At 45.8% G+C, this 26974-nt stretch overlaps 1 protein-coding gene across 1 annotated transcript in view; it reads right to left on the minus strand.

The window, feature by feature from the left end:
• The window catches only part of LOC115465247 (cytochrome b5 reductase 4-like), a 159157-nt gene that overhangs the window by 50414 nt on the left and 81769 nt on the right, over window positions 1–26974 (minus strand). Inside the window, 3 exon segments of the mRNA XM_030195649.1 lie at window positions 4637–4777; window positions 8103–8225; window positions 19887–19919. Of these exon segments, the coding sequence (XP_030051509.1) occupies window positions 4637–4777; window positions 8103–8225; window positions 19887–19919 (297 nt within the window).

Raw genomic sequence — 26974 nt, forward strand, 5'->3', positions numbered from 1 at the left:
AGTAATCGCCGGCCATTTCCCGACATAAATTGGGAGGTGGCCGGCGATCTCTCAAAAGCGGTGAAATCGGTATAATCGAAAGCAGCGTTTTTGACAGCATTGCCACTTTCCCGTCGCCTCGCCAGCGAAAGTTTAAGGGGGAGTGTCGCCGGCTTAGCAAAGGCGGGGCATGGGCGCGGCTACCAGATGGCCGGCTTTCGCAGATAATGGAACAAAAAAAAGCGGTGTTAAGCAGTATTTCGCCGGGTTTACTTGGTCCTTTTATTTTCACGACCAAGCCTCAAAAAGGTGCCCCAACTGACCAGATGACCACTGGAGGGAATGGGGGATGACCTCCCCATAGTCACCAACCCCCTCCCACGCTAAAAAAACTTACAAATCAAAACCTTTTTTGCCAGCCTGTATGCCAGCCTGAAATGTCATACCCAGCTCCCTGACAGCAGTATGCAAGTCCCTGGAGCAGTTTTTAATGGGTGCAGTGCACTTCAGGCAGGTAGACCCAAGTCCATCCCCCCCTACCTGTTACACTTGTGGTGCTAAGTGTTGAACCCTCCAAACCCCCCCAAAACCCACTGTACCCATATGTAGGTGCCCCCCTTCACCCATAAGGGCTATGGTAATGGTGTAGAGTTGTGGGGAGTGGGTTTGGGGGGGATTTGGGGGGCTCAGCCCTCCCCTATCCTCGCCTCCCAACCACCACCCCCCTCTTCCCCCCGCCTGCTCCGCCACCCAATTTCCTCAGAAGCTTAGCTGAAATTGGGTGGCGGAGCAGGTGGGGGGAAGAGGGGGTGGTGGTTGGGAGGCGAGGATAGGGGAGGGCAGACTTATACGGTCTGTACCAGAGCCGGTGATGGGAGGCGGGACTGGTGGTTGGGAGGCGGGAAATACTGCTGGGCAGACTTATATGGTCTGTGCCCTGAAAAGGACAGGTACAAATTCAAGGTAAGGTATACACATATGAGTTTATCTTGGGCAGACTGGATTGACCATGCAGGTCTTTTTCTGCCGTCATCTACTATGTTACTATGTTAAGGTAAGGGAGCTATTTGTGTATTTTTTTAAATTTTTAGAAGTGCCCCCTAGGGTGCCCGGTTGGTGTCCTGGCATGTCAGGGGGACCCAGTGCACTACAAATGCTGACTCCTCCCACGACCAAATGCCTTGGATTTCGCCGGGTTTGAGATGGCCGGCATTTTTTTTCCATTATCGCTGAAAAACAAAACTGGCGATCTCAAACCCGGCGAACTCTGGCATTTGGCTGGGCTAAACCGTATTATCGAAAGAAAATATGGCCGGCCATCTTTCTCGATAATACGGTTCCGGCCAGCTGTAGTGCAGAACTATTTGGCCGGCGACGTTCGATTATGCCCCTCCACGCAATTCACCAAATCACATCAAACTGGGGGGAGGATAGGATAAAAAGATGGGCCTGCACACCTAAAACTATTGAAATTACCTTGAATGGATCAGAGTGAAGTCAGTTTCAATGGGATCAGAGTTAAGAAGCACTAAACATGTTTTTCACTTATTAAAGTAAATGGCTTAGGGTTGACAGATTTTCTTGCTGTGACATTCTAAGACAGATCTTAGTTTTCTGACAGGCTGGTCTAACAGCACAGTGTAAATCTTGTGGATTCATGCATAATAAGAGAGAAGGATTTTTTTGCCACCCTGTCAGCTTAAAGCTTTTTCTGAATTCCCTTGTTTGCCCTTGAAAACATCTTTTCCATCAGAGAGTTTTAACCATCTAGTTTGTCCTCATTTGTGTCTTTCAACAATGATTCTTCTTAACATCCCAGTGTCTGAGAGCAACTCACTCACTCTGCTGACAGAAGCTGGAAGGTCATCTGCAAGTAGATTCTGTCTGTGATGGTGCTGAAGCACTCAAGACATGAGTCATCAGATTTTGAAATGTGTTTTGTGCCAGAAAAAAAAAAAATTCTCACTTGAACTGTATTCAGAATAGGTCCCAAGAAATGCTGTTCATAGGTTGAAGAGTGGCTGATGATAAACCCCAGGCTCTACAAGAGGTATAATGTTTTGTCTTAGGGTAATCCTCAAAGCTAGAGAAAGGTGGAGGAATAGCCTAATGGTTAGTGCAATGGCCCGAGAACCATGGGAACTAGGTTCTATTCCCACTGCAACTCCTTGTGACTCTAGGCAGTCCCCCGACACAGGTTTAGGGGGGCTGGAGGCCCCTAACCCCCTAGTATACCCTCAAATGGAGCCCTGGTGGGCCAGTGGGTCGTGAGTCAAACCCCCCTTGAACTGGTTGTCTAGCGGCTCTTCCCCACCCCCTACCTTCATTGGAGGAGGGAGGTGACCGCCCTCCTCTTCCATCCGCACCGTCATCTCGAAAATGGCGGTGCCCAGCCCTGCCCAGTGCATCCTGGGATGTGCTGGGGGGGGCTTCACACCATATAAGGGAGGGATGTATTCAAGGTAGGGGGTGGGGAAAGAGGGCTGCTAGACCACAAGGTCTGGGGCATGGGGGGGGGGGGGTTACTCGCAGCCCAGTGGGCCACCAGGGACATTTGAGGGGACGCTAGGGGGACTGGAGACCCAATGGATCTCCTGCTCCCCCCAACTTGTGTCAGGGGGGGGGGGGGTCGGGGGGACCAGAGGTCCTCCCGACGTTCAGCCTCCGTTTCATTTGGGGTAAGGGTACTTGGGGTCTGGTGGTCCCATGGTGACAAGGTGAGACCCCCTGTAGTGACTGTGTTCAAGGATCTCAAGTGGTAAAAATGTGACAAGTGTTAGCCAAAGCCAGAAGGATGCTAGGCTATAGAGAATGGCATAATGAGCAGAAAGGAAGAAACGTTAATTCTGTCATACAGATCGTTGGTGAGGCCTCACTTGTTGGATCACTTGCACTGAATCTAAGCCTTCACTGGTTCCTTTCCTATTTGGTCTCTCAGTTCCATGAATTAATTCTTTTAGATACCTTGGTATCATCATTGACACTTTTGACAAACAGATTTCACAGGTTTAAGACAGGATACGTTTGGCTACCTTGCCTCCACTCTATTTCCCATTATACTGACTCTACCTCCTTCAAACTTTGGTTCACGCATGTGTTGTATCGTAACTAGATTACTGCAATGTGATCTACAATGGCCTTCCTCATTTCCAATTACACTGATTACAAACCTGCTGCTAAGACTTCTCTGTAAAGTAAAGAAATTCGACTGCATCACCCCTTTTTTGAAACAACTTCATTGGCTTCTGGTAAAATATCGAATACAATTCAAGGTCCTCCTCCTTACTCAAAGTTTTACATACAGTAGACAGGAAGGTAAGGGATTAAAAAAGCAAACAAACAAAAAAGATAGTTAAGAGAAGCAAGAGAAATTGGTAGAGTAAATGAGGGAAAGAGATTGCAGACAGTAAGGAACTTACAGAAAGGGTTGAGGAACATAGCAATGAGAGAGGATTTTATACATCTGTAAAACAATGTACAACTTAAAACACTGAAAAAGACATTTCAAAGCTACAATATCTATATAAATAAAACCCACCTCAAACGTTCTGAAGCTCACCCCATGGCAGTGAAGCACTCAACTCCTGTACTGTTCAGTAGGCTAGGCTATGACCTATGAGGACCACTCACCCTCACTCATAGACCCGCCCTCCGCCACGCCCCATATCTGCACATAAAACGCACCCTCAACGTTCTAAACCTGACTTTGTGGCTTCAGAGTTCTTAAGTTCGAAGCTCTGTAACCACTTTTAACAATCAGGTATCTGTGCCCCGCTCTCACGTCAAAACGTTATGACGTCGAGGGCGGGTACTAATGACCACAACTACACTCGCCGACATAGGCCCCGCCCATCCCCCTACCCTCCACATCCACACACGTCACTCCCTTCCTCCACCCGTCCGTCCCACTTCAACCCCCCTCACGCCCCTCCCACCGAGTTCACCCCTCCCTCCGATTTGAACACCCTCCCTTCGCGTTCCTTCAAAACCCCCCGAAGCCTCTGGCTGCTACCCACCACCCCAGGTCGCTCGCTCACTCCCCCACCCAGGTCACCGCACCGCCCACAACTTTGCAACTCCACCCGCCCCCCCCCCCCCCTTTTCTAAGAACGCCCCCTTCCATTGAACTAATACAGCCAATACCTCAGAAACGCAGAAGTACAGAACATCGCTTCTCTTCGGCTCTTCTTCCCTCCCTGTGTCCCGCCCTTCCGGAACTTACGTCACACGAGGGCAGGACAAAAGGAGGGAAGAAGACCCGAAAGGAAGCGATGTGCTGTACTGTTGCGTTTCTCAGGTATTGGCTGTGTTACTTCAATGGAGGGGGTGTGCGCTGTTCTTACAAAAGGGGGGGAGGCGTGTGCAGCGGCAAAGTTGTGGGCGGTGCGGTGACCTGGGTGGGGGAGCGAGCGACCAACCTGGGGTGGTGGGTAGCGTTCCCAGGGACGGACGAAGGCGCGGAGAACCGGTGACCGACGATCTCGGGGGCTGGGACGACTGCACAGCTCTGGGGGAGGGGCATGGATGGCCTGGCCTGCTGCCATGCATCGGAGGACAAACACCTTGCTAGCGCCCGTTTCATTCGTTTCAGAAACGGGCCTTTTATAATACAGTATTCATAAGCATGCAACAGAAAAAACCCCCATTGCTATTCTACCTGCAATAGTGTGCTTGAGGTAAACATGTTGTCCAACAGGCACCATGATATGAGTGCTATGTGGCAGCATTAGGCAGAAGAGTTTGGTGTTATGGGTCACATATGATTTGGAAACCAGCCTGCACTTCCTATAAAACAATTCTGAGAAAAGAAGAGAGAGAATTTCATTGTTAGTCAACTAGGTGTTAAAAACAATTAAATTAGCTTCGGAAAACTGCTCCTGAAATTGTACAGTACATGAAAACTGAATACAGTAAATTTCGGGCTAGTTTGTTTTCAATAACTTTGTAAGGATTTGTGGTCTAGTTTTAAAAGCATAAGAAAAGTCATACTGAATCAGAACAAGATCCACTAAGTCAAGGATCCTGCTGTTGACAGTGGTCAGTCGATCACAGATCCCAAAAGGAGATCCATTTCTCATAGCTCATTTCTAGGGATACGCAATAGCACTCCCATAGTAACATATTAACATAGTAGATGACGGCAGAAAAAGACCTGCACGGTCCATCCAGTCTGCCCAACAAGATAACTCATATGTGTATACCTTACCTTGATTTGTACCTGTCTTTTTCAGGGCACAGACCGGATAAGTCTGCCCAGCACTATCCCCTCCTCCCAACCACCAGTCCCTCCTCCCACCACCGGCTCTGGCACGGACCATATAAGTCTGCCCAGCACCATCCCCACCTCTCAATCACCAGTCCCTCCTCCCACCACTAGCTCTGGCACAGACCGTATAAGTCTGCCCACCACTATCCTCGCCTCCCAACCACCAACCCCTCTTCCCCTCACCGGCTCTGCCACCCAATTTCGGCTAAGCTCCTGAGGATCCATTCCTTCTGCACAGGATTCCTTTATGTATATCCCACGCATGTTTGAATTCCGTTACCATTTTCATCTCCACCACCTCCTGCGGGAGAGCATTCCAAGCATCCACCACTCTCCGTGAAAAAATACTTCCTGACATTTTTCTTGAGTTTGCCCCCCTTCAATCTCATTTCATGTCCTCTTGTTCTACCGCCTTCCCATCTCCGGAAAAGGTTAGTTTGCGGATTAATACCTTTCAAATATTTGAACGTCTGTATCATATCACCCCTGTTCCTCCATTCCTCCAGGGTATATATGTTCAGGTCAGCAAGTCTCTCCTCATACGTCTTGGAACGCAAATCCCATACCATCCTCGTAGCTTTTCTTTGCACCGCTTCAATTTTTTTTACATCCTTAGGTCTACCCCCTTAATAACCTTCTTCCAGAAACCTCTCTAAACCTAAATTAAACTGCACTATGTTCGTCATCTTGACCACATAATTTAGCAATAAATTTCACAGCTTAATAGTTCCTTGTGTGAAAAAGAAAATCATCTATAATTTGTTTTCAATCTGCTGGTTGTTAGTTTAACGGTGCGCCCTCCTATTTAAAAGTTCATTTAGCAAACTACTCTGTGCTGTAGAGGATAAAATATTCCAGTATGAATCCCAGATTGCTTTACATTTATTCCACGGAACATATTTGTTTGCATCCATCCCCGATCACTTCATTGCCAATGGTGGAGAATTCCAGTTGGGTCCAATCCAACAAGATACACTTACAAGTGATCAAAAATTTCTTACATAAAAACACACTTGCATATTTTTCTCTAACATTTGGAAGGCCTGCCACCTCACAAATAAAATAAAATTTTAAGTCTTTATCAAACATCTCCATTTTTGTAGATTGTTCTGCAGTTTTTATTCAATAGTGATGTTTGCACTCTCAGCTGGATTCGAGATTTCCCCTTGATGCAAAACATTTTTTCCTCACTTCTTTTATTTTATTTAGCTAGTTAAATTTATTTACTGGTTGATTGTCCTTATTTGGCATTTTCTTCATGTATTCTTTAGCAGCAAGTGATCCATTAAAAAAAAAAAAAAAAAAAAAAAAAAGAGACTCGTGTTCCAAATAATTGTACGTTAAAGAAAGGAACAGCCTCAAAGAGTGGAGTGGAGGAGTGGCCTAGTGGTTAGGGTGGTGGACTTTGGTCCTGGGGAACTGAGGAACTGAGTTCGATTCCCGGCACAGGCAGCTCCTTGTGACTCTGGGCAAGTCACTTAACTCTCCATTGCCCGCCGCATTGAGCCTGCCATGAGTGGGAAAGCGTGGGATACAAATGTAATTAAAAAAAAAAGAGCTCCAAACCCAAAAGTTTATAGAGCTAAACGTGATCACAAAGATCTACTTTTCATCATCGGCTAAACAAATCTTCCTACAGTCTTCAATTATCAAAATGTTTATAGCCTTATCAGTCATCAAATCTAATATATATAATCCAATATCCATGGAAAACATGGTGCTGAGCTTATCTAAAAGTCAGCAGGTATAAAGAGCTGCCTGCGACTCCTTGAGACAGTCTCCTTCCTCCCGGGACCAACGTGGCCAACGTTTCGCTTAGCTGCTTCAGGGTCCAAACACCAGGGAAGTGCAGGGTAGTCTCACTTCCTCTCCCAGAAGGAGACTCAGTCCCAGCTTTCCTTGCACCTGCATGTGTCTACTTCTGGGAGAGGAGGCGAGACTACCCTGACCAGCGTGTTTGGACCCTGAAGCAGCTAGGCGAAACGGCTGGTCAACGTTGGTCCTGGGAGGAAGGACATTGGCTCAAGGAGTTGCAGGTAGTGTTCTACACATGCTGACTTTTGGATAAGTACAGAACCATGTTTTTCACGGACGCTGGATTATATATTAGACTTGATGAATGATAAGATTGCAAACATTTTGATAATTGAAGACTGTAGGAAGGTTTTTTAGCCGACGATGAAGAGTAGATCTTTGTGATCACATTTAGCTCTATAAACCTTTGGGTTTGGAGCTCTTTGAGGCTTTTCCTTTCTTTAACATATAATTATTTGGAACACAAGTATCTTTTTTTTATTAGTGGATCACTAGTTTTGTAATATTCTTTATACTGAAGTTGTGATTCCACACCCATTGTTTTGATATAGTGGATTCTTTTTCATCTGCATTACCAATAGTGCGTGCAGCGCTTCTGACGGACTTTTTTTAAATAGTCTTTTTAAAGACTACCACGTTATTTTTGAAGAACCAACCTTATTGCTATTTAGCAATTCTCCGTGCAAGAGGTCAGTGCTCCTCACTACATTACACATTTTTTTACAACTTCTTTCACACTTTATTAAGTGGTAAGTTTTTCTCTCCATTTTTTCATCATATCGCCTGATAGACTGCTGTAAGATCTTCAGAGGATTTCCATCATCATTGCTCTGCAGCACTCTGCACAACAGACTCCTGATGCAGGCCTGACGGCCGAAACACGACGTTGTGTCGAGTCTTCAAACCTTCAATAAAGTTTTTTTATTTAAGAACATCCTCCAGTTTCTGGTATCCTTGGTCGTACTCCCACTTTTTGCACATTATTCTTTAGCAGCAATACATCAAAGATTAAAAAAAAAAAAAGATAAATTGAAAAATATACCTCTTTCTGTCCTTTTGACAAAGGAATTATGGCTATCCAGTGATTGCCCCAGATTCTTCCAAAAGATATTATCTTTTTTCTTCATGACTATCTCCACTTTTCCCACTGTTCCAGAGACATGTACTGAAAAGAAGTAATAAATGTTTCCATTCATATATAAAGGTAATGAACAGACATATTTGCTAAAATTCAAGCTCGATTTATCAACCCTTGCTAGGAATTATGAACAATAAAAATATTTGTGGTTTCATTATCCTGATATAAAATGTACATGATTAAAACTCTTCCTTAAAACATGCATCAATCAAACAATACTTTTAAGAAACTTAAAACCTGATTTTGTAAAGATCACCTAAATAGGCAAAGGAATATAAAACCTAAGAAAGTTTTGTAAAACATCAGTGTTACATGAAAAGTAATGCCTCTACCTCCATAAATTTTGTTTAAAAGAAGACAAAAAATGAAAATAATACTTGAAACTTGCTCTTTTACATAGAAACAGAGAAAAATATAGGCAGATAAAGACTATTTAAGGGCTCATTTTCAAAGCACTCAGCCTTCCAAAGTTCCATAGGTTGGAAGGCTAAGTGCTTTGAAAATATGCCTTTATATGGCCTATCCAGTCTGCCCATCCATGCCATCTATTCTCCCTATCACTCCCTTAGAGATCCTATGCACTTGTTCCAAAGCTCTTTTGAACTCATAAGTACATAAGTAGTGCCATACTGGGAAAGACCAAAGGTCCATCTAGCCCAGCATCCTGTCACCGACAGTGGCCAATCCAGGTCAAGGGCACCTGGCACGCTCCCCAAACGTAAAAACATTCCAGACAAGTTATACCTAAAAATGCGGAATTTTTCCAAGTCCATTTAATAGCGGTCTATGGACTTGTCCTTTAGGAATCTATCTAACCCCTTTTTAAACTCCGTCAAGCTAACCGCCCGTACCACGTTCTCCGGCAACGAATTCCAGAGTCTAATTACACGTTGGGTGAAGAAAAATTTTCTCCGATTCGTTTTAAATTTACCACACTGTAGCTTCAACTCATGCCCTCTAGTCCTAGTATTTTTGGATAGCGTGAACAGTCGCTTCACATCCACCCGATCCATTCCACTCATTATTTTATACACTTCTATCATATCTCCCCTCAGCCGTCTCTTCTCCAAGCTGAAAAGCCCTAGCCTTCTCAGCCTCTCTTCGTAGGAAAGTCGTCCCATCCCCACTATCATTTTCGTCGCCCTTCGCTGTACCTTTTCCAATTCTACTATATCTTTTTTGAGATACGGAGACCAGTACTGAACACAATACTCCAGGTGCGGTCGCACCATGGAGCGATACAACGGCATTATAACATCCGCACACCTGGACTCCATACCCTTCCTAATAACACCCAACATTCTATTCGCTTTCCTAGCCGCAGCAGCACACTGAGCAGAAGGTTTCAGCGTATCATCGACGACGACACCCAGATCCCTTTCTTGATCCGTAACTCCTAACGCAGAACCTTGCAAGACGTAGCTATAATTCGGGTTCCTCTTACCCACTCTTACCCACTCAGATACTGTTTTCATCTCCACCAGGAAGCTATTCCATGAATTTACCCTTTCCATGAATACATATTTCCTCAGGTTACTTCTAAGTCTATCCCCTTTCACCTTCATCCCATGCCCCCTCATTCCAGAGCTTCCTTTCAACTGATTCGCCTTCTGTGCATTTATGCTGCATAGATATTTAAATGTGAATCATATCTCCCCTCTCCCGCCTTTTTTCCAAAGAATACATATTGCGATCTTTAAGTCTGTCCCTATACACTTTATGATGAAGACCACTGATCATTTTAGCAGCCTCCCTCTGGACCGACTCCATCCTCTTTATATCTTTTTGAAGGTGAAGTCCAAAATTGTACATAATATTCTAAATGAAGTCTCACCAGAGTCTTCTACAGGGCATCATCACCTCCTTTTTTGTACTGGCCATTCCTCTCCCTATGCATCTAAGTATCATTCTATATTTCACTATCGCCTTTTCTACTTCTTTGGCCACCTTAAGTTCATCTTACACGATCACACCCAAGTCTCGCTCCTCTTTCACACACGAAAGTTCTTCACCCCCTAAACTGTACCGTTCCCTCGGGTTTTTGCAGCCCAAATGCATGATCCTGCATTTTTTAGAATTAAATCTATGCTGTTTTTTGTAGATGACACGAAGATAAACTAAGAGTGGATACCATGGAGAGAGTAGAAACCATGAGAAGAGATCTCCAAATATCAGAAAAGTCAAAGGTCTGGCAGTTAAAATTTAATGCAAATGACAAAATGCAAAGAAGTGCAGAGTGATGCACTTGAGCAGCAGAAATCCAAAGGAGATTGTACCAGACAGGAGGAGAGAGATTGATCAGCACAGCCCAGGAGAGGGACCTTGGGGTGATGGTGTCCGAGGATCTCAAAACAACGCGACAAGGCGGTGGCCATGGCCAGAAGAATGCTAGGCTGCACAGAGAGGGGTATAACCAGCAAGAAAGGAGGTGTTGATGCCAAAGTACAAGTCATTGGTGAGGTCCCACTTGAGTACTGTGCTCAGTTTTGGAGGCAGTATCTTGCAAAGGACATAAAAAGATAATAAAGTGGCTCAGAGGAAACCAATAAAAATGGTATGGGGTTTGCGCCACAAGATGTACGAGGACAGACTTGATGACGTGAATATGTATATCCCTGGAGGACAGGAGAGAGAGAGAGAGAGAGAGAGGGATATGATACAGACATTCAAATATACAAACCTTTTCCAGAGACTATAAGGTGGAAGAAGTAGAGGACATAGAAACATGACAGCAGATAAAGACCATATGGCCTATCCTCTGTAACCCCTAACTCTTCCTTTTCCTAAGTGATCCCACGCCTTTTTAAATTTTGAAACAGTCCTCGACTCCACAACCTCCACCGGGAGGCCATTCCATGCTTCCACCACCCTTTCTTTGAAATAATACTTTCTTAGATTACTCCTAAACCTCTTCCCTCTTAACTTCATCGTATGCCCCCTCATTCCAGAGCTTTCCTTCAGTTGAAAAAGGCTCACTTCCTGTACATTAATGCCCTTGAGATATTTAAACGTCTCTATCATATCTCCTTTCTCCCTCCTCTCTTCCAACATACACATGTTGAGGTTCATAAGCCTGTCCCTATATTTTTTGTGCTCAAGACTACTTACTAATTTTGTAGCCGCCCTCTGGACTGACTCCATCCTGTTTATATCTTTCCATAGGTGCAATTTCCACAACTGCACGCAGTACTCCAAAGGGGGCCTCACCAGAGACTTATACAATGGTATTATCACCTCCTTTTTCCTGATGGTCATCCCTCTTTTTATGTACCCAAGCATCACTCTGGATTTTGACGGTCACTTTTTCTACCTGTTTGGAAGCTTTTAGGTCATCATCCACAATCACCTCCAAGTCCCGCTCTTCCTTCGTACACTGAAGCACTTCACTCCCTATACTGTACCGTTCCCTCGGATTCTTGCGACCCAAGTGCATGACCCTGCATTTTTTAGTATTAAATCTTAGTTGCCAAATATCGGTCCATTCCTCCAGCTTTGCTAGGTCCTTCCTCTGTCATTCACACCCTCCAGGGTGTCCACCCTGTTGCAGAGTTTGGTATCATCCACAGACAGACAAACCTTACTGGACAGCCCTTCCACAATATCGCTCACAAAGACGTTAAAAATAGCCGGCCCAAGGACCGATTCCTGTGGTATTCCACTGACATCTCTTTCTTCAGAGCAAGCTCCATTTACCACTACCCTCTGTCTCCTTCCATTCAACCAATTCTTAACCCAATCAGTTACTCTAGGTCCCATACCGTGGGCACTCCATTTATTTATCAGTCGCCTGTGCGGAACCATGTCAAAGGCTTTGCTGAAATCCAAATATACCACATCAAGCGCCCCTCCCAACTCTTTGGTCACCCAGTCGAAGAAGTCAGTCAGATTTGTCTGACACAACCTGCCACTAGTGAAGCCATGCTGCCTCAGGTCCTGCATTCCATTCAGTTCGAGAAATCTCACAATCCTCCACTTTAGTAGCATTTCCATTAGCTTACTCACCACCAAGGTCAGACTGAAAGGTCTGTAATTCCCAACCTCCTCCTTACTTTCACTGTTGTGCAAAGGGACCACACTCGCCCTTCTGCAGTCCTCCGGGACCACTCCAATTTCTAAGGAAGCATTGAAAAGGTCAGACAGCAGAGCCGCCAGAACCTCTCCAATTTCCTTGAGCACCCTCGGGTGTAACCCATCAGGCCCCATTGCTCTGTCTACTTTTAGTTGAGCTAGTTCCTCACGAACACAGTCCTCCATAAACTGGTCTTGGTCTACCATATATCCATCCCATTTAGCCTTTGCTTTCAGCAGCCCTACTCCCGGCCTTTCATCCGTGAACACAGAGCAGAAATAACTGTTAAGTAGTTCGCCTTTATCCTTATCTTCCACATATTTCTCTCCCTCAGCTTTGAGCCTCACAAAGCTATTATGGCACTTCCTCCTGTCACTTACGTACATAGGCGTAGTTTGACTGTTTCATTTGGGGGGGCAAAAAATGGGCGGAGCATATTAGCATATCATTTGCATATATACATATGCAAATGAATATGCTAATATGGAGGAAGGAAATGAAATTTACAGGCAAAATATCACAGATGCACATTTCAAAAAGCTGACATTTCAATTAATAAATTATGAATAAAATAAACTTTTATTTACCTTTGTTGTCTGATCATGTAGTTTTTCTATTCGCTTTGATCCCAGTGTCTTCTGTTTTATGCAGTGTCTTCTTTCCAGTAGGCTTCCCTCTGCTCCCCACCCTCCCAGTCCCATCCATCTCTTGCTCCTTCCCTCTGCTCCCCACCCCTCCCAGTCCCATCCATCTTCTGTTCCTTCCCTCTGCTCACCATCCCTCCGTCCCATCCATCTCTTGCTCCTTCCCTCTGCTGTGCCTGACCTCTCCAAATCCCATCCATCTCCTGGTCCATCCCTCTGCTCCCCACCCCTCGCAGTCCCATCCATCTCTTGCTCCTTCCCTCTGCTCCCCACCCCTCCCAGTCCCAACCATCTCTTGCTCCTTCCCGCTGCTCCCCACCCCTCCCAGTCCCATCCATCTCCTGCTCCTTCCCTCTGCTCACCTCCTTTCCCAGTCCAATCCAATTCCTGGTCCTTCCCTCTGCTCCCCACCCACCCCTCCTAGTCCCATCCATCTCTTGCTCCTTCCCACCCCTCCCAGTCCCATCCATCTCCTGCTCCTTCCCACTGCTTCCCACCCTCCCAGTCCCATCCATCTCCTGCTCCTTCCCACCCTCCCCGTCCCATCCATCTCCTGCTCCTTCCCACTGCTTCCCACCCTCCCAGTCCCATCCATCTCTTGCTCCTTCCCTCTGCTCCCCACCCCTCCCCCCCGCGCGAGGTCCAAGATGGTGACTCCGTTTACCCCCTCTCTTCCTCCCTCCCTCCCTCCGGCGCAGGCAGCAGTCTTTTCCAGCGTTCCTGGCAGCTGTAGCGATATACACGCTGCCTTCGGTCTGCCCCGGAAGCCTTCTCTTCAAGTTCCTGTTCCCACCTATGCGGGAACAGGAACTTGAAGAGAAGGCTTCGGGGCAGAGCCAAAGGCAGCGTGTACAACGCTACCGCTGCCAGGAACGCTGGAAGACTGCTGCCTGCGCCGGAGGGAGGGAGGAAGAGAGAGGAGTAGACGGAGAGACGCTCCTCTCCGTCCGCTTGGCTTCCCTGCCCTCTCTGTCTGCGTCCCGCCCGAAAGGAAATGACGTCAGAGGAAGGCGGGACGCAGATAGAGAGGGCAGGGAAGCCAATCGGACGGAGAGGAGCGCGTGCCTGCATGTGTTTTTTTTTTTTTTTTTTAACTTTTTTTTTTTTTTTAAACTAATGGCGCGGCAGCGCCTCGCGTCGTTTGGGGGGGCACTGCCCCCCCTCGCCCCCCCCCAGTCTACGCCTATGCTTACGTATCTGAAAAAGGTCTTATCCCCTAATTTTACCGTATTAGCTATCTTTTCTTCCATTTGCAGCTTCACTTTCCTGACAGTTTTTCCAGCTTCTCTTCGCTTATCCAGGAATTCTCACCTACCTTCATCTTTCTGTGTCGTCTTATAACGTGTGAAGGCTAACCTCTTTTCCCTTATCTTTTCAGCTACTACGTTCAAGTACCAGAGTGGCCTTCTTTTCCTCTTACTTTTATGCAGTTTTCTAACATAAAGATCATTTGCCTTTAATATAGCTCCTTTCAGTCTTGTCCATTGCTGTTCTACATCCTTCAGCTGTTCCCATACTACTAACTGTTTCTTGAGAAATTCCCCCATATCGGCGAAATTAGTTCTTTTGAAATCCAGGACCTTCAGTCTCAAATGAGCCCTCTCCCCTGTTTTAATACTGAACCACACCATTCGATGATCACTAGATGCCAAATGGTCTCCCAACTTCACGTCAGAAACATTCTCTTCATTTGCAAGCACCAGGTCCAGAATAGCTCCATCCCGCGTTAGTTCAATTAGCCACTGCTGAAACAATTCTTCCTGTAGGGAATCTAAGATCTCTTTGCTTCTAGACGACCCCGCAGCAGGGACACCCCAATCAACATCCGGCATATTGAAGTAATCTATCAGTAGTACTTCCCCTTTCCTAGCGTATCTTGAGGATGTCTTCAATTAAGTCCCTGTCCATTTCCTCCGTGAGGGTGACCTGTATATTACTCCGATACAGGGGCGTATCTGCGTGGGGCCTGGGCCCCCGCAGATTTCGCCCTGGACCCCTCTACCGCCATCAACCCTCCCCCGCTGCCGTTGTTTACCTTTGCTGGCGGGGGACCCCAACCCCCCGCCAGCCGAGGTCCGCTTGCCTTTAAAGATATTTCTTCAGCTGGCGGGGACCCCAACCCGACATCTTTAAAGTTCTTCTTCAGCCTCCGTGGCTGTGCTGTAGTTGATAGCTGTTCAATGCAGTTCGGCGTCTGACATCCCAGCACGTTGTCCTGCTCGTACAACGTACTGGGACGTCAGACGCCGAACTGGATTGAACAGCTATTCACTACAGCACAGCCACGGAAGCCGAAGAAGAACTTTAAAGATGTCGGGTCGGCTGGCGGGGGTTGGGGTCCCCCGCCAGCTGAACAAATATCTTTAAAGGCGGCAAGTGGACCTCGGCTGGTGCCAGCAAAGGTCAGCAACGGCAGTGGGGGAGGGCTGGCGGTGGGGGGGGGAGGGTGGAGAGTCGTTGGTGGGGGGGAATCTGGCAATGGCGGGGGGGAGGGTCGTTGGGGGGGGGCTAAAATGTGCCCCCTCCCTCTGGCTCTGGCCCCCCCCTACCGCCGGAGTCCAGATACGCCGCTGCTCCGATATAGATACATTTTCCTTTCCCTGTTTCCAGTTTAACCCACAGCGTTTCTTCCATACCCCACATGTCCTGCAGTTCCGTCACTACAATATCATTCTTAGCACATAATGCCACTCCACCCTTTTTTCCTACTCTGTCCTTCCTGAATAGATTATAGCCAGGTATAACAATATCCGAGTCATGGTTCTCCGTGAACCACGTCTCCGTAACCACCACTAAATCTAAGTCTGCTTCAATTATTGTAGCCTCTCGATCTAGAAGTTTGTTTCCCATACTACAGGCATTGGTAGACATGAATTGAGGTTGCAGGGGGGCCAATTCAGGAATAATATCAGGAAGTACTTTTCCACGGAGAGGGTGGTAGGTACCTGGAATGCCCTCCCATGGAAGGTGGTGATGAAAACATTAATGGAATTCAAAAATGTGTGAGATAAACACAAAGGAGTCCTGTATGGAAGGCATGAAACCAAACAAGTTAGCGGCGATTAGATGGCAACAAGTAAAGCCAGTGCTGGGCAGACTTCTACAGTCTGTGCCCTGATTGTGGCTGGACAGATTTGGATGGGTTAGAGTGGGGCTTCGATGACAACATCAGTAGTTGGAGAATAAGGCCAGTGCCGGGCAGACTTTTACGGTCTGTGCCCTGAAAATGGCAAGGACAAATCAAGATGAAGTAGGCATATGTAGTATCACATCATGCTTTATGCTATGAGTTTATCTTGTTGGGCAGACTGGATGGACTGTAAAGCTCTTTACCTGCCATCATCTACTATGTTAACATGGCTTAGCAGGGGGTGGAAAAAGGAATGGAAAGCCTGAGTCTTAAGCAAGAAGGGAAGGGAGAGAGAGGGAAAGAAGAAGAGCAAGCAAAGAAAAGCTATGAGAACGGTATGGGATTTGCGTTACAAGACGTATGAGGAGAGACTTGCTGACCTGAACATGTATACCCTGGAGGAAAGGAGAAACAGGAGTGATATGATACAGACGTTCAAATATTTGAAAGGTATTAATCCGCAAAAGAAACTTTTCCGGAGATGGGAAGGCGGTAGAACTAGAGGACATGAAATGAGATTGAAGGGGGGCAGACTCAAGAATAATGTCAGGAAGTATTTTTTCACGGAGAGAGTAGTGGATGCTTGGAATGCCCTCCCGCGGGAGGTGGTGGAGATGAAAACGGTAACAGAATTCAAACATGCGTGGGATAAACATAAAGGAATCCTGTTCAGAAGGAATGTATCCTTGGGAGCTTAGCCGAGATTGGGTGGCAGAGCCAGAGACGGGGATGGTGCTGGGCAGACTTATACGGTCTGTGCCAGAGCCGGTGGTGGGAGGCAGGACTGGTGGTTGGGAGGCGGGGATAGTGCTGGGCAGACTTATACGGTCTGTGCCACAGCCGGTGGTGGGAGGCAGGACTGGTGGTTGGGAGGCGGGGATAGTGCTGGGTAGACTTCGACGGTCTGTGCCCTGAAAATGGCAGATACAAATCAAGGTAAGGTATACACAAAAAGTAGCACATATGAGTTTATCTTGTTGGGCAGACTGGATGGACCGTGCAGGTCTTTTTCTGCTGTCATCTACTATGTTACTATCTTGGGGGAGGGAAGTGAAAGTGTGCACAGAGAGAGATTGACTTGAGCACAAGGGGAAACAGAGAAACAGTATGTGCCTGACCGGGAGAGAAGTGAGAGAGTGGGGTTCCTGTGCCAAGGGTGAGGAGGAAAGAGGAGAAAGTGCCTGGGTCAGTTTGGGCGGTGAATGCTGAAGCCTTTGTAAATGTTTAGAAAGTTCCTGCTAGTTAAACCAGAATACTGGACGAGTTGTTTTATTGCTGTACTATGCCTTAAATCATAATGCTTTTCATAAGAGCAGATTATAACATTTAATTAAAACTTCTTTTTTTTTTTAAACTAGAATCTCAAGGTACAGAGAGAAAAGGTCACGTATTCAAAGTCATGCGGTACTGAAGCTATTCTTGGCTTTATTTGTGGTTGCAAGATCTGTTTCATATTTCACCATTCTCTCATAAACAATGTTTTCGATTAGAGCCAAGCTAAGCAAAGGTAGCAGTGACCTTGTGATTGTGGAAACAGTGCTACTGAGGTACACGAGCACCAGCTCTTAGAATGCAGAAGGAACAAAGCATACCCATACAACTGAGAGCACTTCTTGGATTATATCCTGGCAACAGATAGATAAAAGGCACCAAGAGGGCTTAAAGGTACGCTGAACCCAGGTAGTACACAGAGAGTACTTTAAAAAAGTAGCCCAGCAGGGAAACAGCTATTTACTACAGACTACTTCTATTAAAGTAAAAAGCACAATACACAAAAACTGTCAGATGATACTTCACCTTCAAAAGCTAGGCAGACAATATGCTAAAACAAATTGTCAGTAAATACTTTATACGACAAGACATGCATAACCTGGGAACGTACTTTAAAGTAATGTTCATTCTTTGTAAAACACCATTTTCCCATCTTGAACGTACTGAGTAGATTTTTAAGAACTGTAAAATACATTGTGTGTTATCTCCGCTTGCAAACCATTACACTGCTTTTGACTCCTAACTCACTTACCTTGTCCTTTATCCTCACCTCTTTATTCCCTTACCCTTAATTGTTCTGTCTGTTTACCTGTCTTATCTACATTGTAAGCTCTTTGAGCAGGGACTGTCTTCTGTGTATGGTGTACAGCGCCGCATATGCCTTGTAGCGCTATAGAAATGATAAGTGGGGGAGTGGCCTAGTGTTTAGGGTGGTGGACTTTGGTCCTGGGGAACTGAGGAACTGAGTTCGATTCCCATTTCAGGCACAGGCAGCTCCTTGTGACTCTGGGCAAGTCACTTAACCCTCCATTGCCAAATGTAAGCCACATTGAGCCTGCCATGAGTGGGAAAGCGCAGGGTACAAATGTAACAAAAATAAAATAGATACTATTGGAGATTCTACATGGAATGTTGCTACTATTGGAGATTCTACATGGAATGTTGCTATTCCACGAGCAACATTCCATGTAGAAGGCTGCGCAGGCTTCTGTTTCTGTGAGTCTGACTTACGTGCAGGACGTCAGACTCGCAGAAGCCTGCGCAGCCACATTGGTGATCTGCAAGGGCCGACTTCTACATGGAATGTTGCTAGTGGAATAGCAACATTCCATGTAGAATCTCAAAGAGTAGCAACGGTGGAGGAGTGGCATAGTGGTTAGGGTGGTGGATGGTTAGGGTGATGGACTTTGGTCCTGGGGAACTGAGTTCGATTCCCACTTCAGGCACAGGCAGCTCCTTGTGACTCTGGGCAAGTCACTTAACCCTCCATTGCCCCATGTAAGCCGCATTGAGCCTGCCATGATTGGGAAAGCGCGGGGTACAAATGTAATTAAAAAAAAATATATATATATATAGGAGGCAGTATGACCATCGCTGGCTAGATTAGACTAGAAGCTCTTGTAGGAGCATTTTTATCACTGTCTGAATGTTGTGCTGATCTTGGCATCACGGCATTTGTCTTCATCTGTTTTCCATCTTGAGATATGGTGAAATGCTCAAATACAGCTTGAAAGATTCTTTGATATTATGAATTTATATTAAAAAAAAACCAACTTGTCAAACAAAATTCCATACTGCAGGAAAAGGCTGGAAGGAAAGTGTCTGTATCCTAGCTACTGCTCCTGCTTCCCCCTGTAGCCTACTGGCTCTGATCAATAGGCTGTAGAGAAAGAAGGGAGCTGCTGCAGACTATGGGCTGGAGGGAGAGGAAGAAGCTTCTGTAGACTAGGATAAAGACATTTCCTGCCTGCACTGCCAATGGGGAGGGGAAGCGTTGCAGACAGACACTGTAGAAAGGAGAAAGAGAAATCAGTTTTACATGTGTTGCCAAAAGTAAAATGTTAAACAGTTAAGCTGAAAAAGTCAGAGAAACACCGGGGAAACGATACTACTGCTGTGAAGGGCTGAAAAGGGAAGAAAGGATAAGTAAGGGGGAAAAAGGCTGGGCGTGGAGAGAAACAAACAGCCTATGAAAAACTTGGAAAAGGGAACATGGGCTGTAAGGGCAGAGAGGAAGAAAAGCAGGCAGAATGGGAGCACCAGCTGCAGAGGGAAAAGAAGCTGGAAGATATGGAGAGTGCACAGGTGGGAATGGGGAACGAGGGGCTGAGAGGCTGTGTGTGTGTGTTCTCCAGGTTCTCATGAGGCTGCACTAACCTTTAGGCTACTTACTGTACTCCAAAGAGATTTTCAGGATTCTCAGCTGGTGGAATTCTGCTACCTTTTCTTGGCTATGTTGTCTTGCACAGATTGTTACCTGAGCCTGTGACAGACACCTTTATTGCTGGCCAACACTTTTTAGAAAGATATATACAGCGTTAAATAAAAATTGATGATCTCCAAAGTTTACTTACCAGCAATCTCTTCTTTAACTGCATGGCTCAACTCTAAAAAATGACACCAAACTGGTATTACTGGATTTTGAAACAACATTTTAGACTTTATTTTCATGACTTTCTACTTCGTGTACAGGGTAATAGAGTGAAAGCAAAGAACACATTTTTAGGGGAGGGGGGGGGGGGGGCCGCTCCTCTGGGCACTAGCTCAATCAGAATTGGCCTCTACTGGACTATGTCACCATGGAGCTTACCTTCAAAACTACCTGCATATTTTACACAATTTTATTTTCATCTTCACAATTCAACCTTTCACTGCAGCATGAACCAGTGGCGTACCAAAGGGGGGGCGGTGGGGGCGGTCTGCCCCGGGTGCACGCCGCTGGGGGGTGCCGCGGCGCGCACCTGTAGGCTCCGAGTTCACTACGCTAACTTCGCTGCAGTTCCCTCCGCCCCGGAACAGGTTACTTCCTGTTCCGGGGCAGAGGGAGCTGCAGCGAACCAGCGGAGTTAGTGTAGCGAACTCGGAGCCCACAGGCGCGCGCCGCGGCACCCCCCCCCCCAGCGGCGTCCACCGGGGGGGGGGTATCATTTCATGGGGGGGGATGCGCTGCACCCGGGGGGGGGGGGGGGGGCGCATCAGCGATCCGCCCCGGGTGTCATCGAGGCTAGGAACGCCACTAGGTGTCAGCAGTGAGTGATAGCTGCAACTCTCCAGAGCATGCCCCAGCTGGCCCAAGAAAGGCATGAATCAATTAAATATCCCAAAAACGCTTATCATGCAGGGGTTTTCAAACCATTAGCATGTACTCAACACAAAGAGAATCTTAAATAATGTTACATGGGGGGTGTTATTGTTTGGAGAAGGGAGGTGGGGCCAGGGGGGGAAATTTGTGGGTTAAAAAAATGTGTTAATAAAATATGGAGGCTGGTTACATTCTCATTATTTCTATTGAGCTGTACAGATTGCTGCAGGTTATTTTTCCATATTGTATGTTTCAATTATTGTATAACCTGTGTTTATTTAATAAACAGTCTCTACAAATTAAAAAAAATGTTACATGAAATAATTGTGAGAAAGGTCTCGGCACTGCCAAGGCTTTTCTCACAATTGCTATTTCATGTACCATTATTTAAAGGTTGCAAGAGAGGCGTGGGCTCCATCTTCTAAACAGGTGCCTAGTAATTCCTACTGAATCATAATGCCAACCCTGCAAATAATTTTTGCCTAACACTAGGTGGGTGTTAAATTTCCTGCGTTAAAGTGCATTAAGTGCAAGTTCTCACTTTAGTAAATTACTTAAGCAAGCCTGTCCAGATTAAAGAAAGCGCTTCGGGAGGTATTTGCGACCCGGTAAGACCCTTAACAGTCACATTGGACACTCTCTGGGAGGAGATCAAGGGGCTTAACTCATCTTTAAAGAAAATTTCAGACTCTATAAGGAGAGATGGTGGAACTTAAAAACAATCTCCTGCAATTGTCCACTAAAGTCGAAGGTCAAAAAAATAATCTAGAAAAAATTGAGAAAGAACTGAACTCTTTTAAAGAGGTCATAACATCTTTGATTAAAGAGAAAAATGTTTCTGCTAGGAAAATGGAATCGTTGGCAAATCAACTTAAGAGAAATAATCTGAGGTTTCTGAATTTTCCAGTATCAGCATTTTGGAATTACTTAAGAAATATCTTTCAGAAGTTCTGGGTTTCACAAATGACAATTATCCACCAGTCACAAAAAAACTTATTATATAAAAAGAAAACTGAGTGTATCTGAACAACCACCTAGAGAATCTTTAAATCTTACTGAATTTCTAGAAACATCTGTGGAATCAGAACGTGCTACCTTGTTAGTTTCCTTCGCTTTTGAAATGGACAAAATTAATGTATTACGTTTATATTTTCGTCATATGAATGAAGTTTTCATAGGGGCGAAGATAAATATTTTCCCTGATTTGTCTAGAGAGACTCAGTTGAGAAGGAAGGAACTCTTGGCCTTTAAGCCGAGAGTCCTAGCCCTAGGGGCAACCTTCTTCATTAAGTTTTCATGCAAATGCTTATTGTCTTATGAATCTAATAATTTTCTCTTCACAGATCCCAAGAAACTTCAAGAATTTGTAATTGGTAAAGAAAGTATGAGAAATCCCCCTGTAGTAGCTAATCAGATTAATGCAGCTGTCTGATTGTAATTCTAGATATCACCTCCGCTGTAGGATAACTGATTTAGTTGTATCTCTTCTTATTTTTTGCTTTAAAATTTTTTCCTGACTCTTGGATCAAGTATTGTGGAAAATACGTATTTAAAAGTTTCAATTATTGTATTTCTGTTAAACTTTATAATTTTTCAGAGATTTCTGATTTTATGTTCATTTTTTGAATGGCATAATAATTACTATAATAAAAAGATTTAAGTATAAGTAAGATCGGGAGTAACTGGATCTGTTTCTAGGTGGTAAGTCAACCAGATCAAGCATGTATTCGGGAACTTCACCATAAATGATCCTGTGAATCAAGGTGCAAACCTTGAAGGCAACTCGTTCTCTAACGGGAAGCCAATGCAATTTTTCACGAAGGGGCTTGGCAGATTCGAATTTAGATTTTCCGAAGATCAGTCTCGCCGCGGTGTTCTGGGCAGTCTGAATGCATTTAACACAGACTTGAACTAAAGTTAAATGGGTGGTAAGACCCGTGCTAGCTGTTTAATGCCGCTTAGTAAACATACCCCTAACACGGTAGCACAATGGGTGACTATCCTGATAGTTTCTAAAAATTCTGATGGATCAAATTCCACATTTGATTCCATCAAATCATATACTTGGTTAATTTTCCTTGAAGGTAAATATTAATTCAAAAAAGACCAATTCGGTATTGGGTGGAAACATTTCCTTTAAATATCTGCAAGCAAAATCTCAGGAGAAAGCAAATGCATAGAAGGAAAATTCATTATTTGAAGATTCCTCGACGTATATGAGTTTTCCAGTGCTTCACATTTGCTATGCAAGGGCAAACCATCCTTAAAAGAAGTACTGACTTCAAGCTCTCAAAGTGTTTATGAATAAGGAGTCCATGTCCTGAAATTTCAAAGAAGTTGGTTTTCAGAAAATCATACAATTACAGTACCAAATTCTTCACACAGACTCAACTCTAGTCATGGACCTCCAAATACCTGCCAAAGAAATGTCATGAGAAATATATTACTCTGCTCCCTCCAACTCCGATACAGCAGGACATGAAATTGATTCAGAAATAGGAACTAGGGGTCCAAAGAGGAGTCTCCAAAGCCAAATCTGCTACTGGACCCAAACATGGAAAGTCAAGTACAAGGATGGGGTAAGACGACATCCTAGGTTAAGAGAGACTCAAAAATTAAAGGGGGGCTCAATTTGGGAGCTGTTGGCAATATTGACATGTTTATCCATGGATTGCAGGGGAAGATGCCACAGCATCTTGCTTTTATTCTTATGCTTGCCCATACTGATAAATTATTCACAGAGTCCAAGTCTTCAAGGCAGTGGCGAACCTAGGTCGGCTTGCTGCTGCGCACCCCCCCCCCCCCCCGGGTACAGCAGCGTTCGTCCCCCCCAGGGTGCAGCATGACACCCCCCCTCCCCGGCGCATCAATACCCCCCCCCCCCCCCCGGTGCATTCTTGGCTGCTGGAGGGTGCAGAGAGCAGCCGCGTGCCTGTCGGCTCCGCTGGCTCCCTGCTCCCTGTTCCGGGGCAGAGGGAGCAGGGAACCAGCGGAGCCGACAGGCGCGTGGCTGCTCTCTGCACCCTCCAGCAGCGTGCAGTCGGGGCGGACCGCCCCCACCGCCCCGCCCTTGCTACGCCACTGCTTGAAGGACACTTAGCGGGCATCATGATCGGGTCCCAGGCACCGCAGGCACCAGTTATGGATGTCTGTAAAGGACAAGGGTCTTGTTGCACTGGATACACTTCTGAAAACTAATGGGAGCTTCCTGCTGGGGCACAGTCGGGAAAACAGTCGCAGTGAAATCAAATGATTTGATTGTGAAACAATTACCCAGCTGGTAGCGGGACAAAGAAAGTACCTGCATATGTGTACAGTGCTGCATACATTTAGTAGCGCTATAGAAGTGATCGGTGGTAGTAGTGGGGGGAAAAAAAGAACTGCTGAAAACTCTAAGGGTAAAGAACCAGGGAATGATGCCACATGCAGCAGTGGCAGGACTTACAACAGCAAATTCTGAGGGAAAAAATACTTCACCAGCTAATCACAACACAAGATAAAGGAGAGCTATGATGCACATCCGTACTGCTCTGTGGAAAAAAAACCCAAGACTGGCCAGGTCTCATACAACAGCAGCAGGTGAAAAGACATGTACGTGCATGGCACCACATTTTCAAAAAAAGTTTCCAAAAAAATGAGCTGGGGTGCTTTTCCACATGGGCTCTGTTGGATGACATCACCCATCTGTAAGAATCTCATTTTCGAAAGAGAAGGGCGCCCTTCTCGCAAGGCCGCCCAAATCAGCATAATGGAAAGCCGATTTTTTGACACCCTCGCGGGGACGACCAAAGTTCACGGGGGAGTGTCGGCAGGGTAGCGAAGGCGGGACTGGGGCATGATTCGGAGATGGCCGTCCTTGGCCAATAATGGAAAAAAGAAGGGCGTCCCTGACGAGCACTTGGCCGACTTTACTTTGGCCATTTTTTTTTCGTGACCAAGCCGTGAAAAGATGCCCCAACTCAGCAGATGACCACCGGAGGGAATCGGGCGGGGATGAACTCCCCTTACTCCCCCCCCCCCCCCCCAGTGGTCACTAACGCCCTCCCGCCATAAAAAACAGGTTAAAAATACTTTTTTGCCAGCCTCAAATGCCATACTCAGGTCCATCGCAGCAGTATACGGGTCCCTGGAGCAGTTGTAGTGGGTGCAGTGTACTTCAGGCAGGTGGACCTGGGGGGGGGGGGGGGGTTGGGGGGCTCAGCACCCAAGGTTAGGGAGCTATGCACCTGGGAGCAATTTCTGAAGTTTACTGCAGTGCCCCCTAGGGTGCCCGGTTGGTGTCCTGGCATGTGAGGGGGACCAGTGCATTACAAATGCCGGCTCCTCCCACGACCAAATGGCTTGGATTTGGCCGTTTTTGAGATGGCCGTCCTTAGTTTCCATTATCGGCGAAAACCAAGGGCGGCCATCTCTAAGGTCGACCCAAATGTTGAGATTTGGCCGTCCCCGACCGTATTATCGAAACGAAGGATGGACGCCCATCTTGTTTCGACAATAGGGTCGGGGACACCCCTTTATGGGGCTGTCCTTAGAGATGGGCGCCCCCGTTCGATTATGCCCCTCTTACTCAGCTAACTTTTTCCTGGCTGAGTTCTGGGCTCCAAAGGGTACACAGCTGCTTTTAAGGTCCTTCTAGCCAAGACCGCATGGATGATGTCAAGCAGGTCCTACTCCTGGGCTGCTGCAGTCACTGTCTGCTCTGTCTGAACTCTCCGCTTCCCTCTCATAGCTCCACTTCCTCCAGACTCTACTACTATTATACTTATTGCCTTAATATTTATTGATGGTAAAGTGTGGTTGAGAAAGTCTTTAATGAACATAATGAGAAAATTCCAAATTGCAACAAAAGCTCCATAAATTTAATAATTTGTTAAAAAAAATATTATTCATACAGAGCAATAACAGAATTACCTAGTTCATGTATCCTCAGTCTCAGGTTTGAAAAAAACTTAGTACCCACGGACAAACATGCAGAATTGGTTCAGAATGCATATGGCCCTGAAGAAGCATCTGTGGGTGAAACTGCGGCCAATATCGGCGCATTGTGGTTTCAGTGAGGTCCGTTAACTTTCTTCAAGCCTGGATTAAGCATTAATACAAGCATCAAAGCTTGAATGCAAAATGGATAGCTGAATATTTCATCGGCTTGATTTGAGAGAGGTATATGCAACTGTTTATAGAAGCAACAGAATTTTTATGAAACAGATGTTAAACCATAATATATCACTTGTTTGGTGCTGAAGCTAAAATGCATCAGCAACATTTTATTTAATTAACAAATGTATAGATTTAAGAATGTCTGGCACAGTTGCAATGCAGAGAACTCCTACAGGATGGCTCAGCTGATGACAAAGAAAAAATTATCTAACCATCAAAATAAAAACTAATTAAGGAAAACTAAAGAGGTGTAGAGCAGGTTAGATTCATTTAATACAATTTGATTAAAATTAAACTGACTCAACTTACTGATTTAATTAAGCAAAAACTCCCACATATTTTCAATTAAGTTTCTCACTGATAGTTCTTATTTTTTTAAAGGTCCAAGCAAAATTTATTTATTTGTTACATTTGTATCCCACATTTCCCCACCTATTTGCAGGCTCAATGTGGCTTACATACCCTGTTTCCCCGAAAGTAAGACATCCCCCGAAAATAAGACCTAGTAGAGGTTTTCCTGAATTGGTAGATATAAGGCCTCCCCCGAAAGTAAGACCTAGCAAATTTTTCTTTGAAAGCAGGGCCGCCGAGAGCTGGACAAGGCCGCCCCCAGGCCGCACCCCCCCAACCCGAGGTCGCCAGCCCCCCCCCTCCACCCACCATCGCTCCCAGAACTAACCTTGAACGCCTCCTTTCACCTTCGCAGCAAGCAGCAGCAGGGCAGACCTCTCCTTCCTTCTGTGCCCCGCCCTCGCGGACGTTACGTCAGGCGAGGGCGGGACACGGAAGGAAGGAGTGGCCTGCCCTGCTGCTGCTTGCTGCGAAGGTGAAAGGAGGCGTTTAAGGTTAGTTCCGGGAGCGACAGAGGGCGGGCGGGCCAACCCCGATATTTCCCTGAAAAATAAGACAGCCCCTGAAAATAAGACCTAGCGCATTTTTGGGGGCAAAAATTAATATAAGACAGTGTCTTATTTTCGGGGAAACACGGTAGTACCGTAAAGTCGTTCGCCAATTCCAGTATGAACAAATACATTAATGTTGTGGTAGAATAAGGTTCGTGTGTACAGACACATTAGGGAATCGTAGAGAGGAAGGGTTATTATATGTCCATTATATGACCTTCATAAGGAGAGTATTGAGGCTCCCTATAGATGAAAGACTTCAAGACCTGTACATATCCATTTGGTCAACTCCTAATTCAGT

The sequence above is a fragment of the Microcaecilia unicolor genome, chromosome 3, assembly GCF_901765095.1.
Source record: "Microcaecilia unicolor chromosome 3, aMicUni1.1, whole genome shotgun sequence".
Classification (NCBI taxonomy): domain Eukaryota; kingdom Metazoa; phylum Chordata; class Amphibia; order Gymnophiona; family Siphonopidae; genus Microcaecilia; species Microcaecilia unicolor.